This window comes from Notechis scutatus, chromosome 3, assembly GCF_049901735.1.
Source record: "Notechis scutatus isolate UNSWTSFEM ecotype Mainland chromosome 3, rNotScu1.2, whole genome shotgun sequence".
NCBI lineage: Eukaryota > Metazoa > Chordata > Lepidosauria > Squamata > Elapidae > Notechis > Notechis scutatus.
This window is the reverse complement of record NC_142011.1, coordinates 148,421,262-148,438,042: the sequence shown is the minus strand read 5'-3', so window position 1 is coordinate 148,438,042 and position 16,781 is coordinate 148,421,262. Positions and strand designations below refer to the sequence as shown.

At 44.1% G+C, this 16,781-nt stretch overlaps 1 protein-coding gene across 1 annotated transcript in view; it reads right to left on the bottom strand.

The window, feature by feature from the left end:
• PARD6G (par-6 family cell polarity regulator gamma) overlaps positions 1-16,232 on the bottom strand; it is a 92,504-nt gene extending 76,272 nt beyond the window's left edge. The window contains exon 1 of the mRNA XM_026669956.2: positions 16,096-16,232. Coding sequence (XP_026525741.2) covers positions 16,096-16,167 — 72 coding nt within the window. The 5' untranslated portion in view covers positions 16,168-16,232. The remainder of the gene's footprint in view (positions 1-16,095) is intronic.
• Between the last annotated feature and the right edge of the window lie 549 nt (positions 16,233-16,781).

Genomic DNA, 16,781 nt, shown 5'->3' with positions numbered 1-16,781 from the left:
TATCTCTAAATCATGTAGTATCTTGATGGTCTAGCACAGCTCTCAGCTCAGAAAAAATCCTCCTAAATATAACTTAATTAAATTCATTAGTTTAATCCTTTTCTTTTAAACAAACGTAGGAATTCACAGAGTGGATGAAATGGGCTTTTTTTAAAAAAAAATTTATTGGTTTTTAAAACAAACATAAACAAACAAAACATAAAAACATCAGGCCATCTTCCATATATGTACATACAGTGTGCCGGTTGGTTGACAAATTGTTCTGTGCTTCCATTTCGTAGTCTTCAATTACAATTACATTGTATATGATCTCGTATTTTCAATCCAATATTAAATACATTAGTATCATTATTAATCAATCATTTGACTATAGTTTTATTCATTCATGCTTTAAGAAATAATCATATTTTACTTAATTTGTTTTGTGACAATTCATATTATCATCCCAAATCTATCCTAAAATCATTTTGTAGATATAATAAGGAAAGAATACATCTTTATACGTTTAATATTTTCTAAGAGTCTACATATTTTGTTACTATCGTATATGCCGGCGTATAAGACGACCCGGCGTATAAGACGACCCCCCAACATTTCCACTCAAAATATAGTTTGTTATATACTCGCCCCTCTTCCGCACGCCTTCCACTTTGCACTTTTTTTTTTTTGAGGCACTTTTGCGCACCGTGGAAGCGAGATCCGTGAAGCCGAAAGGAGCAGCCAGCCTTCTCCCAGCTCCCAGGAAAGCGAGGCTCGCACCGCCTGAGCTCCGCTGAGGTATCCGGCTGGGGCTGTCAGGAGTTGTTACCGCTGGCGCGGCTCCGCGTGCTCCAGTCCCGCGTTGCCTCGGGAAGGGAAAGGCAAAAGGAAGAGCCGCAGCGGCGCTTTGCAATGGTAGCAGCGGCTCCTGGTTTTGCCTTTCCCTTCCCGAGGCAACGCAGGACTGGAGCCACGCGGAGCCGCGCCAGCGGTAACAACTCCTGACAGCCCCAGCCGGATACCTCAGCGGAGCTCGGGCGGTGCGAGCCTCGTTTCCTTGGGAGCTGGGAGAAGGCTGGCTGCTCCTTCGGCTCACGGGATTCGCTTCCACGGTGCGCAAAAGTGCCTCAGCCGCGGGCAGCCGCAGTGCTTCCCAATTACTATTTGCCGGCGTATAAGACCCGGCATATAAGACGACCCCCAATTGGAGGCATGTTTTTCAGGGCAAAAAAGTCGTCTTATACGCCGGCAAATACGGGTATATTTTATTGTCTAACCATTGATAGAATAGAACCCAAACTTTATAAAATTGTTTATCATCCTGTTCTCTAATTTCAAATGTCAATCTGCTCATTGGATGAAATGGGCTTTTGAGTGGACGCATAAAAAATGACACCACAGTTTTTTAAAAATTAATAACAACCCCAATAATTAAAATATGGTCATATTTAATACAGGTTCAGCTTCAAATATTTTGTTGCAAATATTTGTTCAAACATTAATAGCAAAACATGCAAGGATGTGTCAATAAACGGCTACACCTAAAGATGGTTAAAGTTGAAAGATAAGTTGCAATTAAAGGCGCAGTCACATGTGGTTTTTTGTTTTTTTTTTAATAACAGCTGGTGGTTTTGTCTATTTTTAAGATCTTTCCAAAATTGCAGAAGAGAGGCCTACAAAGATTGTTCAACCTTGCAAATTTCTCGGTTTTCTTATTAGGAAAGCCAGTGTCTCAACAAATTAAAGGATTCAAATTCACATTTTGTGGGAAATTATTGTACCCTATGACTTATTGTACCCTATGACTATCATTAAGTGTTGTACCTTATGATTCTTGACTCTTGACGAATGTATCTTTTCTTTTATGTATACTGAGAGCATTTGCACCAAGACAAATTCCTTGTGTGTCCAATCACACTTGGCCAATAAAATAATTCTTAATCTATTCTATTCTAAAATTGTGGCCATTAAAGGGAGGAAAAAGCAATTAGGATATGTAGATTCCAGGTCTCATATGGGGAAGGGTGTCTTCCAAAGTATTATTGCATTTTTGAAATGGAATATCATTTTTCATTGAAAACAGTAGGACTATAGTAATCAGTTACAATATAGTTGCAATTGTTTTGATCCCATCTCAGGATTGTTCCTCATGCTGAAGATATGCCTTATAAGATTTATATTTATATCAAAAACTAACAAACAGGTTTTTTAGACTGTTTCCATGCCCAACTTTTTAATGTGCCACTGATGCCCATTCACCTGGCGGTCAAGTGATGCCCCAACAGCCATTCTGTCTTTCTTTTTTCATTTTCTTGATATCTCAAAGACACCAAGCATCAACTCCTTAAGAAAGATAAAATATTTTGCATTCCACAATTTGTGGAATAAAACAACACTGGCTGATTTATTACATGCATAACCCAACTTTCTTCCAGGAGGTAGGGTAATTTATCACAACATAGCACTGTGAGCTACACTAGGCTGGGCTGAGTGACTAGTCAAAAGTGACTGAGTGCTACCATGACTGAGATGGACTTAGTCCAAGCTTGCTCCAGTTCTAGTCCAACATTTTCACCACTATACTCAGGTTCACATATCTGCTAAACCATAATCCGACTTTGTGAAACACAACAGCTCTTTCATATAACAAAGCCACAGTGAAATCAATATAGGTAATCCTCGAGTTACAATGATTCATTTATTTGTTTGCTTGTTTATTTGTTTGTCAAACATATACAAGATAACAAGTATAAGTATGAACTTATATACAGGAGCAAAGGAAGTAAATACAGATAAATGGGGACAGCATGACAGGGGCGGTAGGTATGCTGGTGCACTTATGCACGTCCCCTTTAAGGACCCCTTAAGAATGGGTGAGGTCATTTAGTGCCATTGAAAGTTACAACAGCGCAAAAAAAAAGTGACTGATGACCGTTTTTCACATTTACAACCACTGCAACATCCCCATGGCGATGGGATCAAAATCTTGGCAATTTATGATGGTTGTGATGTTCTGGGGGCATTTGTGATTTTGTGACTTTTTGACAAGCAAAGTCAATGGGGAAGCCAGGTTCCCTTAACAACCCTGTTACTAACTTCCCAGCTGCAGTGATTCACTTAATAACTGGCAAGGCAGGTTGCCAAATGGGGCAACATTCACTTTACAAATGACTCACTGAGCAATACAAATTTTGATTTCGGTTGTGGTCTTATGTCGAGGACCACCTGTACTGTTAGTGCCATGTGAATCAAGCTTACCAACCATCACCTGCATATTAATATTTCTGTCTATAAGAAAACAGATCTACATTGTCCCACAATTAACTGCTAGGATATGGTTCTTAGGGTGATCAAAGTAATTTCAATGTGGCACTCCATCCTCTTTCCCCACCTCACCCCAATCCAACAAGGTAATCAAGAAAAGTGTTAGCTTCTACAATCTAGACACATTTCTAATTTGAAGCCTAGCCATCTGGTGGCACAGAAAATTTAGTTCCCAATATGAATTCAGTCCCAGAAGCAGGCAGGACAAAATGCAGATATTCCGTGTCATCTAAAAGAAAAATATAGCTCTTTCAATGCCTTAATTCGGTTATCAGATTTCTGCGACCGCTCTTGCACTCATGGGATATTTGTTCTCTCACTATTTCACTAAAGCTACTTTGTATTTTGAGAATACAAAGAGAGTATTTTTTTTTCCAGTTCCTTACAGAAAGGTCCAGTTTCAGTTACAGTGTATATTATTGAACTGACTTAGGTTTGTAATTCTTTTGTTTTTCAATCATAAGAGGAAGGCAAGGATTCGTATTCCTATTACACGTGAAAGCCCAAGAAAGCTGTAAAATGCACCCACTTACACCTTTAAAATAAAATAAAAATCTAAAGCATTAGAGGGCAAGGAAGAAAGGGTGAGCTCTCATTCTGAACTTTCTAGTTTCCAGGACAGGTTTTAACAAGCTTTAGTGCTTACAATTTAGAGTTGATCTAACCTCCATTTAATTTTTAAAGAGTGACATCATGAACATCTGCCAGGAAGAAGAATCACATGCTAGGTGGCATTTTGACCTATCTCTAGTCTCGCCAATGACACCATTTTGAGGTTTTTAATGCTTTCACATCCTTTGCATTGCTCCTGCTAATGCTGTTTCAGATTGTTACCGATATATGTGTGTTTCATTCACTGTCTAGACCAGGGGCCTCCAACCTTGGCAATTTTAAGCCTGGAGGACTTCAACTCCCAGAATTCTCCAGTAGAGGAATTCTGGGAGTTGAAGTCCTGCAGGCTTAAAGTTGCCAAGGTTGGAGGCCCCTGGTCTAGACTCTAGACAACATCTTAGATAGCCAATTCTACCAATTTCAAACTCCAGATGGATCACTGCTGAATGCCCATGTTGATATACTTTAAGTGTTACACAACGTTTAAGCTTTGCATGTTATAATAATGTTGCCCTTAATAAGCATATTTTCCCAAGACAGGCCTATTCATTAATTCCAATCACCAAATTATCCGGTTATAGACTAGACAAGACACAGGTGTCAATCACTCATGTACATTTACTACTTCTGTATTTTGGCTGTACATTTTAGGAGACCTGATTGATTACAAATTCATTTATTGCTGGGCATTAGGCACAAATAAAAATATCTTCACATATCAATGACTCAAACCTTTCTGAAAGATACATATTCCGTAGGTCCATGATGGCAAACCTATAGCACTCGTGCCGGAAGTGTCACACAGAGCCATCTCTCCGGAAGTGTCACACAGAGCCAGCTGTCACAGCCATTGTTCCTTTGGGTTCCAGCATGCACATGTGCACCGGCCAGCTGGTCTTCGCATGCATGGGAGTGCTGGAAACTGGAAGAGTAGCTCCCCGGCGTGCATGTGTACTGGCCAGCTGGTCTTCACGCACGCAGGCACACCAGAAACTGGAAGACCAGATGGCTGGCATGAATGCATGCACCGGGGAGCTGCTCTTCCAGTTTCCGGCGCGCCCACGCGTGCGAGCTTGGGCGTACCGGTTTCCGGCACTCCCCATGCGCATGTGTGCACTCCCATTTTGTTACTCTGTGCCGAAAAGGTTCACCAACACTGCTGTAGGTCAACCCAAACGTGACAGTTGAACCAGAGGAACATTATGAAGGGGGAAGCATTATTACCCTTTAGGATAAGCAGGCTCAGATATGCTCAAACTATCCAGATTTATACAAGTCTGTTCTACTTAAAACAATGTTGATGCTCCACAAAAATAAATGAAGCCTGGTAGGATAAGATTAAGGTTACCTGACCCAACGCTATGATGTTCTACCAATGGCTAATCAGATGCCCGATAAGCAGAACAGGAAGGCTATCACATCTTCCTACGTATGTTACTCCAACAATAAGCTTACTGATTCTAATTCTGAAGATACTATACAGCAGTCATGACCAGAAGTCACTGGTGGACTTAAAATCCACATATTTATTGGATCACCGTTTAAAACTGGACTAGTTATGATCTTGTGGAGGTGATTTCCAAACTTTAAGCCTGTTTTGTGTAAATTTTCTCTCATGGATCTCTCAGGACTGAAGGCATCAGCAAATTTCCTCAGATTATAGCACCAAGAAAGGAAGAAACTACTTTTTCTCTACACAAGACCTGATGTAGCTACATTTCTTTTTAACCTGAAGAGATTTAATTCAAAGGAAGTCAAATAATATACTTGAACTATTAACAGAAATTGACAGAATGCTCACTGAGAGTAAAGGATAGGCCTTTCCAGAAGGATGCCAATAAATGGCTTAAGAAGCAGATTTTCCAATTAAAACAGAGATAAAAATCCATTCTCATACGTATGTTTTCCCATTGGCAAGCCTCTGAATGTTCTTTTTTTGTTCTTTTTCAAAACAACATCAAGAAATACCTTCCCTGCCTGGAGAGAAGGCTAAAAACAGGACAAGCTAATCTGTATCATCAGAACTGGTTTACTAGGAATGTAGTTGAGTGAACTTAATCAGACAGAACTATGTTAGCTTTTGGTCAAAACAATATTTTCTTTACCTTTCTAAACAATGTCTGTCCTGGCTTCTAGGCAAGTCAAACCAAGCCTAGTATCACAATCTCACACCACAGATTTGTTTTCAGAGCACTTTTTTCCTCCATTCATTTTTTAATAAGAAATTGAAGATTCCATCAAGACCCACAAGTTAATAAAGTAACCCCTTTGTTATATTCCTTTTGTGTTCCCTCAAACAGCCACAGACAATCCTTAGAAAACATTTGTCATTTTGCGTGATAGAATTTTGGCAGAAATAGAGTACTTGCTTTGTCTCTTGCTACCTGGTAATAGCTAGATGCAGGTAGTCCTTAATTTATGGCCACAGTTGTGCCCAACATTTCTGTTGCTAAGTGAAATGGTTGTTAAGTGAGTTTTGCCCCACTTTGTGACCTTTCTTGCCACAGATATTAAGTGAATCACTGTTCACTTAAAGTTAATAACACGCTTGTTAAGTAAATCTGGTTTCCCATTGACTTTGGTTGTCAGAAGGTCACAAAAGGTGATCATATGACCCTTCAACCATCATAATCCTTTCCAGTTGCCAAGTGTCCAAATTCTGATCACGTGACCGTGGGGAAGTAGCATTCGTAACTGTGAAAAACAGTCATAAGTCACTTTTTTCAGTGCCGCTGTAACCTCTCAACCAGTCAGTAAACCAACGGTTGTAAGGACTAGCTGTACTTCTCATATTATAGTAGCAAACTATCTAAAAGCACGCCATCAGCTAATGTCAGTTCTGTGTAATTTAATTCATCAGGAAGAGTAAAAAGAAGTAAGCCCAGGTTAATACAACTTAACTTGTACTTCAAAGAAAGTTTGCCACAAGCAAGCAAAAAAGAGCTGTTTTTTTTATAAAGATATTTTAATTAAAGCAACCAGTATGAAGGATACATTCAGCATTAGCATTTAAAAACATCCAGTATTTTCCTGAAGAACTCAGTTATTCAAATGATATCATGCACGGCACACATTTTTGAGCTCATGGACCATTTTGAAAAGCAACCGATCAGCATTCCAAAAGATTATGGAATTAAAATATTGTAACGGTAACTTTCCAAATCTGCAAGTGGGCATTGCACACCGCCCAGAGGCTACCACACGAGGACAAATTATGCATTGTAAAGATCGCTTAGAGGTGGGAGATACTTCCAATGTAATCTACTGGATCCCCTGCATGGGTTGCCCCTGTGACTATGTAGGACACATGGGGAGAAAGCTAACTACCAGATGGCAAGAACACAAGACAGCAGTCGGACGAGGAGATCCGAACTCATTTGTAGCTTCACACTGTAATGAACAAGGACATACATTCAATTTTGCGGCTACTAAGATTGTTGGACGAGCAGGCACAAAAACAGCCAGGGAAGTGATTGAAGACTGGGAAACGGCTCCCTTCTCAGTCAACAGGAGTGCTGACAGTTTACCAAGTACTTAGAAAGTGTGGGCTAGGCAGCCCAAGGAAGCAACAGCCTACAACTTAATAGCCAACCATCAACACCCCAATCACACAACAGGCACCATATAAATACCACATGCAGAGTAGCCCAAAGCACACACTCTGCTAGAGAGAAGTTTCCTGAGGATGGGCTCCAGCACAAGTCTGAAAGTTTGGAAGACTAAACATCTGGTCCCGGGGACCAACCCAGATTGGCTCCTGCAGATGGTTTTTAACTTGGGGACTGTTTAACAACAAAAGAAACACACAGCCTTGGAAAAAGTGACTTATGACCCCATCCTTAAAGCTGTGAGTGTCACACCATCCAGTCAAAAGGTTGTAATCTGGGCAGGTGGCAACCAGCTCACTTTTACGATCTTTGCAGCATCTTGCAATCACATGATTGCGATTTGCAACCTCCCCGGCAGCCTTCTGACAAGACAAGTCAATTTGGGGAACTCAGGTTTGCTGAATAGCCACGTGGTTCACTTAATGACTGCAGTGATTCACTGAAATGACTATGGTTAAAAACAGTTGTCAAATTGGGTCCAGTCACATGGCGACTTGTTTACCAACTGCATCCCTTGGCAATCAAAATTCCAGTCCCAACTGAGGTCAGAAGTCAAAGAATATTTATTATCCAACAATAGGGAGTTTTGTTTTCCAGGGAGAAGGAAAAGTCAGCTAGCAGTCCCATCTTTTTAACATAACAAAGGATTTTTAACCATGGAACAAAGATTTAGTACAGAATATGATATATATTCAGGGATCTATGGTCTTCTCAATAAGATTCTTTCAAAACATTTTGCATTATAACTTCTTTCATCCCCCCGATCAGTACTGTCAATATAGTCAGGGATAATGGAGGTTGCACTATAGAGTATCACAGGCTAGTATATTAACGGCCTATGTATATTTATTTATTCTAATCCACAAACTTGGAAGGGGGGGGGGGGGAAATGCAAGACTTTGCTCTTTTAATAGCAAAACAAATACTAAAACCCAGAACTTTGCAATCTCCATTTATCTCACCTGAAGGAGAATTTTAATCCCAATCTACTAAATTCTGCTGTCCAGAACGCAAAGTTGGTGTAGTCTAAGGACTTGATGCGGGGCCTTTACAAGGACAAGAAAAGTTGAAAAGAAAACAGGGATGATCAGATTGCTGCAGAGAGTAAGTAGAACATAAGTCAGTCAAGGGAAGGCAGACAGGCCAAGGCCTACAGAATTAAGAATGACCAAAACACCTGAGAGTGATAACATCTCCCAGAGTTTGGAAGACAAATTGAAATGACCTTCCTTGATGTTCTTGTTGACAATGCTATCTTTTAGAGCAGGGGTCTTCAACCGTGGCAACTTGTGGACTTCAACTCCCAGAGTTCCTCAGCCAGCTTTGCTGCTTGGAAACCCGTTTTAGAGGGCAGACAAAGCCATTAACAGCATCACCTATACCAGCATTGGCGAACCTTTTCGGAATTGAGTGCTGAAATGGTAGCACTCGCATGCTCACAGGGGAGCGCCGGAAACCGGAAGAGCAGCTCCCTGGCACATAGGTGTGCACTAGGAAGCTGAGCTTCCAGTTTCTGGTGCGCATGCACTCACGAAGACCAGCTGACTGGTGCACATACATGCACCGGAAACCGGAAGAGCAATGGGCGATGGCTGGCGTGCCTGGACAGTTGGCTTTTCGTGCCACTTCCAGCATGCGTGCCATAGGTTCCCCATCCTGGACCTATCCTTTGCCTGATCTTAATGGACAGGAAATACAACGTTGTGGAAATCAGGAATATTAGGGGAAAGTGTCCATCTAACCGTCCACGTAAAATTAAATGTAGAGAGTCAGTTTGGTATACAAGTACCAGGTAAGTCCTCGACTTAACAACCATTCATTTAGTTTAGTTTAGTTTAGTTTAGTTTATTGGCATTGCACCTCGTACAATGAAATCAAACACCATCTTCAGTGCACATTGTGACCATGACCATGAAAATAAACACAAACACACATCCTTCACACATTGAACCGGAAACCCCCAGAAACCGCACCAACACTGCACTATACAACAGAATTCAAAAGAGCTATTGCCCTGGGATAGAAGCTGTTTTTCAGCCCATTTAGTGACCATTTGGAGTTACAACAGCACTGTGCCATACAACCATTTTTCATGAGGTTGTTGCAGCATCACAATTCAGATGCTTGGCAAATGATTCATACTTATGACGGGTTGCAGTGTCCCAGGGTCCTGGGATTCCCCTTTTGCCACCTTCTGACAAGCCAAGTCAATGGGGGAAGCCAGATTCACTTAACAACTGTGGTGAGAAAGGTCGCAAAATGGGGCAAGCCGCGCTTAGCAGCTGGACATTTTTGAGCTTAACGGTGGTTGTAAGTCGAGGACCACCCGTAGCCCTTGGTAATGGCCCTTCATTAAGCAACCGTTTGAAGTCCTGACAGCACTGAACAAGGCAGCTTACAAGGGGATTTCAAAGTTGGGGCCATCGCAACTTCCATCCAATTGCAATTTGGGCGTTTGGCAACCAGCTTGCAATTATAATGGTCGTAGCACCCCACAGTCATGTGACTGCCATTTACCTTCATCACCGCCTGCTTCTGGCCATGAAAGCTAACGGGAAAGCTGGCAAGAGGTCAGAAATGGCGAGTGCATCCATTTGCGTGGCTGACCAGGGAATTCTGGGAGTTGAAGTCCACAAGTCTTCAAGTTGCCAAGTTTGGAGACCTCTGTCTTCAGGACTCAAGAGAAACTGGATCAGAATCAGAGAAGGGCACGGAGGAAGGCCGGGGGACTACAAAATAAGCCCGATCAAGAGAAATTAAAGTAAGCAGCTGTGTTTAACCTTGAGAAGGTATGATAACACTCTTTTAAGTCCCTGAGGGGCAGGGGGTGGGCCGCTGAGGGTTCGGGAAGCCCCTAGCTAAGATTCTGTGCAGTTTGGAGAACCTCCAAATCCCACTCCTGGCTGGCCCCGCCTAGCCCACTCCACCCCTCCTCTCCCAGGAGTCCCCATGTGGCCCGTTTTGGATGGAGCTAAATGCAGGGCGCAGCTCGAGGAGGGAAAAAACAGGAAGGCCAGAAATGGGTCTGTTTCCGACTTTCAGAGAGCCTCCGCAGCCCAGGGAAGGCAAACACTCCCCACTGTTGGTGCAGGAGGCCGACTAGGCCATGCCCATCCTGGCCACGCCCACCCAGAAACCGAGCACAGAACCCCTCGCTAAAATTTTTGAAGCCCACCACCCCAGCTGAGGGGGTGTCACACAGGCCTGTTCCCTCTCATTACAGAATGCAATATCTAGAATACAGGTGGTCCTCGACTTACGACCACGGTCGAGCCCAAAATTTATGTTGCTAAGTAAGACATTTGCTAGGTGAGTTTTGCTCCATTTTACGACCTGCCTTGCCGCAGTAGTTAAGTGAGTCGCCACAGCTCTTAAGTTACTAACCTGGTTGTTCAGCGAATCCGGCTTTCCCTTTGGTTGCGCCTGTCCAAAAGTCACTAAATGGGCATCACAGGACTCTGGGACTGTGACGACCCAGGGTGGGATACAAAATAAACACAGTCACGAAAACAGGTGAATCCTCTTTTATTCCTTCGCTTTGCTTCAAAGCTCCAAATATCCTTGACTGCAGACAAAAAAACTCCCCCACAAGCAGTTACAAAAAGGAGGAAATGCCATTTTAAACTAAAAAATGCCTATAAATTATAAAGAGTAAAAACAACACAAACCACACTGAAGCAATTAAGGGAACCAGGCAAGATAAGGGCTTGAAGACGTCCACAGATATCGGAACACACACTGGGAAGGACGCCAAAGTCAGAGAGAAACAACAGACTAGAGATATTTCCATGCTTTGTTTCCAGCACTGGCCCATACGCATGTCCGTCCTTTTAACCAGTTCTCACAGCTGCAGCCCATGAAGAGGATCAAGGCCCTTTCCTCCCCCATAGACCACGCCATTCATATCTCTTCCTTATCCTCTCCTCCCTGCGTGCCCTAGGATGGAGAGGGGATGGGCCTGGGTCTTCCTCTGACTGCCCAGCCGGCCTCTGCCCTTCCCCAACCTCCTCCACAACCTCCGGAGCCACACTTCCACTCCCTGTCAGCTGTTCCTCCTCTCCCTCGGAGTCAGTCTTCAACAGGGGCATGACAGGGACACTGAAACTGTTATAAATATGAGTCGGTTGCCAAACCTCTGAGTTTTGGTCCAGTGACCACGGGGGATGCTTGAACCATGGTAAATGTGCAAAACGGTCATGAGTCACTTTTTTTCCCCAGTGCTGTCGTAACTTTGAATGGTCACTAAATGAGCCATTGTAAGTCAAGGACTGCCTGGAATATGTTTAAGTTACAAGAAGACACAGCCTGACCAAATGTGGGCAGTGGAGGAAAGGAAACTTCCTATTACAGATAGTCTTCAACTTATAACCATACCTTTTAACGACTGTTCGAAGTTACAAAAGCACTGGGGTGGGGGGGGAATGACAGATGAATGTTTCTCATATTTACAACCATTGCAGCATTCCCCAGGGTCACGTGATCAAAATTTGGATGCTTGGCAATTGGCGTGTATTTATGGCGGTTGCGGTGTCACCTTCTGCAACCTTCTGGCAAGCCAAGTCAACGGGGAAGCCCATTGATCAACAATCATATCGACTGCAACGCAACTTAAAAGAGGTAACACGGGGCAAAACTCACTTAAGAACGATCTCACTTAGCCACAGAAAAACTTTGGGCCCCATTGGGGCTTACCATCTGTATTAAGAAAAGTTTGGCAGTAGAACCAGTTGCCCAAAGAACTGGTATGCTCTCCTTTAATAATTGTGTTCAGTTTAGAGCAGGGACCTCCACCCTTTATTTTATTTATTTATTTTATTTTGTCAAGCCATTATAAGATAATAGGTATAAGTATGAACATAGTTATGAATACATGAAATGGATGCATATAAGAAAAATAAAACAAAAAATAAAAGAAACAATAGGACAGGGACAGTAGGCACGCTGGTGCGCTTATAGCATGCCCCTTGGCGACTTTAAGGCTGGAGGACTTCAACTCCCACAATTCGAAAGGTTTGAGTCGTTGATATGTGAAGATATTTCTATTTGCGCCTAATGTCCAGCAGTAAATGAGTTTGTAATCACTCAGATCTCCCAAAATATATAGCCGCAATACAGAAGGAGTAAGTCAAACAGGAAGTGTACATGAGTGATCGACAGCTATGTCTTCTCTAGTCTATAACCGGATAATTTGGTGATTGGAATGAATGGATAGGCCTATCTTGGGAAAATATGCTTATTAAGAGCAACATTATTATAACATGCAAAGCTTAAATGTTGTGTAACACTTAAAAGTATATCAACAAGAGCATTCAGTAGTGGAATTTTAAATGGGTAGAATTGGCTATCTAAGATGTTGTCTAGACCAGGGGCCTCCAACCGTGGCAACTTTAAGCCTGCAGGACTTCAACTCCCAGAATTCGGGAAGTTGAAGTCCTCCAGGCTTAAAGTTGCCACGGTTGGAGACCCGTGACTTAGAGTCCTGCAAGGAACAAGGGAATTAGCTTCCTCAGCCTGAATAGACTCCTCCCAAGGCTCTAATGCTATGAGTACAAACTTGCTTAGATCATACACGGGCTTCGGAGGCAAGTGATTTGGTGTGACACAAGGGAAGACATTCTCACCGTGGCAACTGCAGAGCCCCAAGCAGGTCTCCTCATGCTCTGGTAATGGGTAGTGCCTTGGCAATGAGTGTGTCCTTCAAGTTCTCTGTAGTTGTCAAATCAAAACTCTTACCAGGTTGACAGAAAAGGGTTTCCATCTCTTTAAAGCAGGGGTGTCCAACCTTGGCAACTTTAAGACTTGTGGACTTCAACTCCCAGAATTCCTCAGCCAGCTTTGCTGGCTGAGGAATTCTGGGAGTTGAAGTCCACAAGTCTTAAAGTTGCCAAGGTTGGACACCCCTGCTTTAAACAGTCCTAGATTAAAGGCACCTTCTTCTTTAAGTCCTGCCCTCCGTCTCTCTTCAACACCCATAATTTCAAACCAGTTTGCCCGGATATAGGGAGAGTTTAGGTTTCTACATCTAAGAAGGCACGCAGCTTGGGGAAAAAGACCTTAAAGGGATTGGAAGTTCTTCCCAGGAACAGAATACTTTCCAAGTTAAGCGTGTGTTTCACCTAGGAAAATGCGGAACGGCCAGAGGAGACCAAAAAAGACACTTGTAATAGATACAAGGTAGTTCCCGACTTACAACCCTTCATTAAGTGACCCTTCCAAGTTACAACATTGTTGGAAAAAAGTGACAGGAGCATTTTTCACAGTTCAGAGTTGTGTAGCATTCCCATGATCAAAATTCAGAATGCTTGGCAACCAGCTGCAGTGTCCCTGGGATCACTTTTGATTCCCTTCTGTGAACTTCTGTCAAGCAAAACCAACGGGGAAGCCAGATGCCAGGTTATTAACTTAACAACTTCAGTGATTCACTTAACAACTGGTTGTAAAATGGAGCAAACCTCTCTTAATAAGCATCTTCTTGCTGGGCAACAGAAGTTTTGGGTTCGATTGTAGGGGTACGTCAAGGAGTAAATGAGAAAGATACAGGACCAATTTTCCCTCTTTATGGAAATAATGGCATGGAATATTATTTGGCAAGCCCCTTCAGAGAAGCCAACAGGATACAGTCTTTTACACTACATAGGTAACACAGGATTTGGGGATCATCGCCTCAACAGAGACACAGTAGCCTGATAGGACTTGAGAATTGCATTGTTCCCAAATATGGACGACCCCAAGAGTGGTGCACTTCCAATCCTGCCAGAATCAAGAACATGCTTATGTTGGGATGGGGGTGTCTGCCCCCCCCCCACTAAACTAAATTAAACTTTGAAACGCAGCTGTTGGCATATGGACCTCCTTTTTGCTCTGGGGAGAAAAAAACCCATTAGCTCCAAAGAAAGAAGACCTGCCTTCCACCAAACATAGGTTTCAGATGTACAAGATTGATGGTTGGTTTATACACCCCACTGCCATTGGGCAGGCCTGGATCAAGAGGCAGCGAAATCAGGATGGGCTTCAATGCAGGATTTCCCTAAAGAGCTCAAGTGGTAGAGTTATTTGGGGGAAGTACACAGAGACCTACAAAATACGCACCACTGTAAAAAGATGCGGGATGAGGTCTAAGCCAGCCTCCTCTCCATCTTTCCAGACCATCGCAAGTTTGGAGAAACGAATCCCTTCTCTCTGTCGTCCCCCCCAATCTTCCCGCCGTCCTTTCCAATAAAAGGGAAGGGAGAAAGTTTATAAAGATAATCCAGGCAGCTCCGGGGAGTGGAGAGTGGGGGAGAGAGAGAAAGCCAAGGGTGCAACAAAGACGAGGATGCAACTTTCCCAAACAAGTTTAAACACGATGGGTGAGCGAGTCCGCGGCGCTGAAAAAAAAACAAGGCAAGGCGACAGTCGAAAACGGCAGGCGAAGGTTTCCTTGAAGCATCGGGGCGGCCCCCAAATGGGATTGAATCCCAGGCTGACTGGAGTCGGTCAAAAAGCAGCGACTGGAACCGCCGCCACTGGCGAAAAGATGATGTTAAAGAAGGGAGAGAAAGGAGGCGGTCGGGACGGGAGGGGGACCCGAAGCAAGGGCTATACTCTTTTTGCCTTTCGCTCTTCCAGCCATCCTTCCCGCGTCTATAGACACTGTCTCAAAACAAAGCACTTTTTGGGGGAAGTTAGGAGGAACAATGCGAGGGGGTGAGCAAAAGGAGCAACATTTCGCTCCCTTCTACGCAAGGGATGGTTTTTGAGGAGGGGGAGGGGGAGGCTCTTCAGCATCCCGTCTAGTCCAGCCTTCTGACGGGCCCTTTCGGGTTCAGTAATTCCCCCCACACACACACCCACCCCCAAAAAAACAAAAAAACGAGCGAGCGAGCCTAACTAACGTGCCTCGGCCGATCGCCTCGCCTTCTTCCCTCGGAATCCAAGCCCTCGCGCTGCCTTTTGTTAGGAACAGCCAGAGAGAAACGTGCCACGGTCATCGCCGGGCTCGGCTCAAAACAGGCAACCCCCCAAGCCAGCAGCCACCGGCTACTAGACACCGGCCTCCAGAATCGAGACAGTCAATATACCATACGGGGGAGTGGGGGGCAAAAGGGAAAGGGGTGGAGGAGAAATACCCGACCAATGTTGCCCCGCAGATCACGGAAGAAGTTTGTCCAGAGGCGGTTTTTTTTTTGTTTTTTTTGTTTTTGTTTTAAATTTAAGAATCCTTACGGATGGAAAGGGAGAAAGCCCCTATCCATCCTTAAGTAGGCGGGGGCGATAGAAGGGGCGAAATTTGATATTCCTTTCTTAAATGGAAAGCAAGCGACTTTTTTTAATTTAAAAAAAAGAGAGAGAGAGAGCTGCTGCCCGAATAAGTTTTTCTTCTTTCGGGCGGAGAGTTCAGAGGAGGGGGAGGAGGTCGAAACAAGAGAAGGCAGGAGGAGACTCTTCATTCATTAATAATCATCATCATCATAATCATAAATAATAAAAGGAGGGGGGGCGTGTTGAGGGAGTTGGGGGGGGGGAGGGAGGAAAGGTACAGGAGAAGCAGGAGAGTTGATTCAGGCGAGAAGCAAGTGTGCCGTCCTCTTACCTTGCTTTTAACTTCCACCGCGCCGTAACCGAAATACCGCAGACTCTGCGATTTATTAAAACTCCGATTCATTTTCTTTGCCCCCGCTTAAAAAAAAAAAAAAGAAAAAGAAAAGAAACCCCCACGCCCCCGGACTTTCTCCTCTTCGTCTTCGGCCGCCCCCCTCCAAGAAGGGCGGCAAAGATCCACCGCCGCCTCCGTGAGAAAAGGCGAGCTTCTCTCGGCCAGCCGTTTGTATAATCAAAGGGCTCGCCTTGCCTGCCTCCCACCCTGGAATGTAACTTCTTTGGAACGTTCAGCCTCCCAAGATTCTTTTACTTTCTCTCCCGGGCGCGTTGTAATCTCAACGCCCGCCTTGAAGCCTCGCTCCGCTTCTCCGGGCTTCTGGTTGTTACAATCGCTTTCTTAGGCAGCTTCGCAAACGCGCCTCTGACTCAATAGGAAGGCGGGCCCGCAGCACGTAGCGAGCCCCGCCTCCAACCCCCCGCTCCTCACCCCCCATCCCTTCCCACCCACCCACCACCGCCACCACCAACCCTCCTCCCCCTTTTTCAGCTTTCGCCCGTTTCCAAATGCGGGAGCGAGTCCCGCTCCCGGCCACGGGGGGAAGGAGCGGGGGAGGCGAACGTTGCCTCGCTTTGCGGTTAAATGACATAATTGGTCAGCTAACGACCGAATTGGGCTGC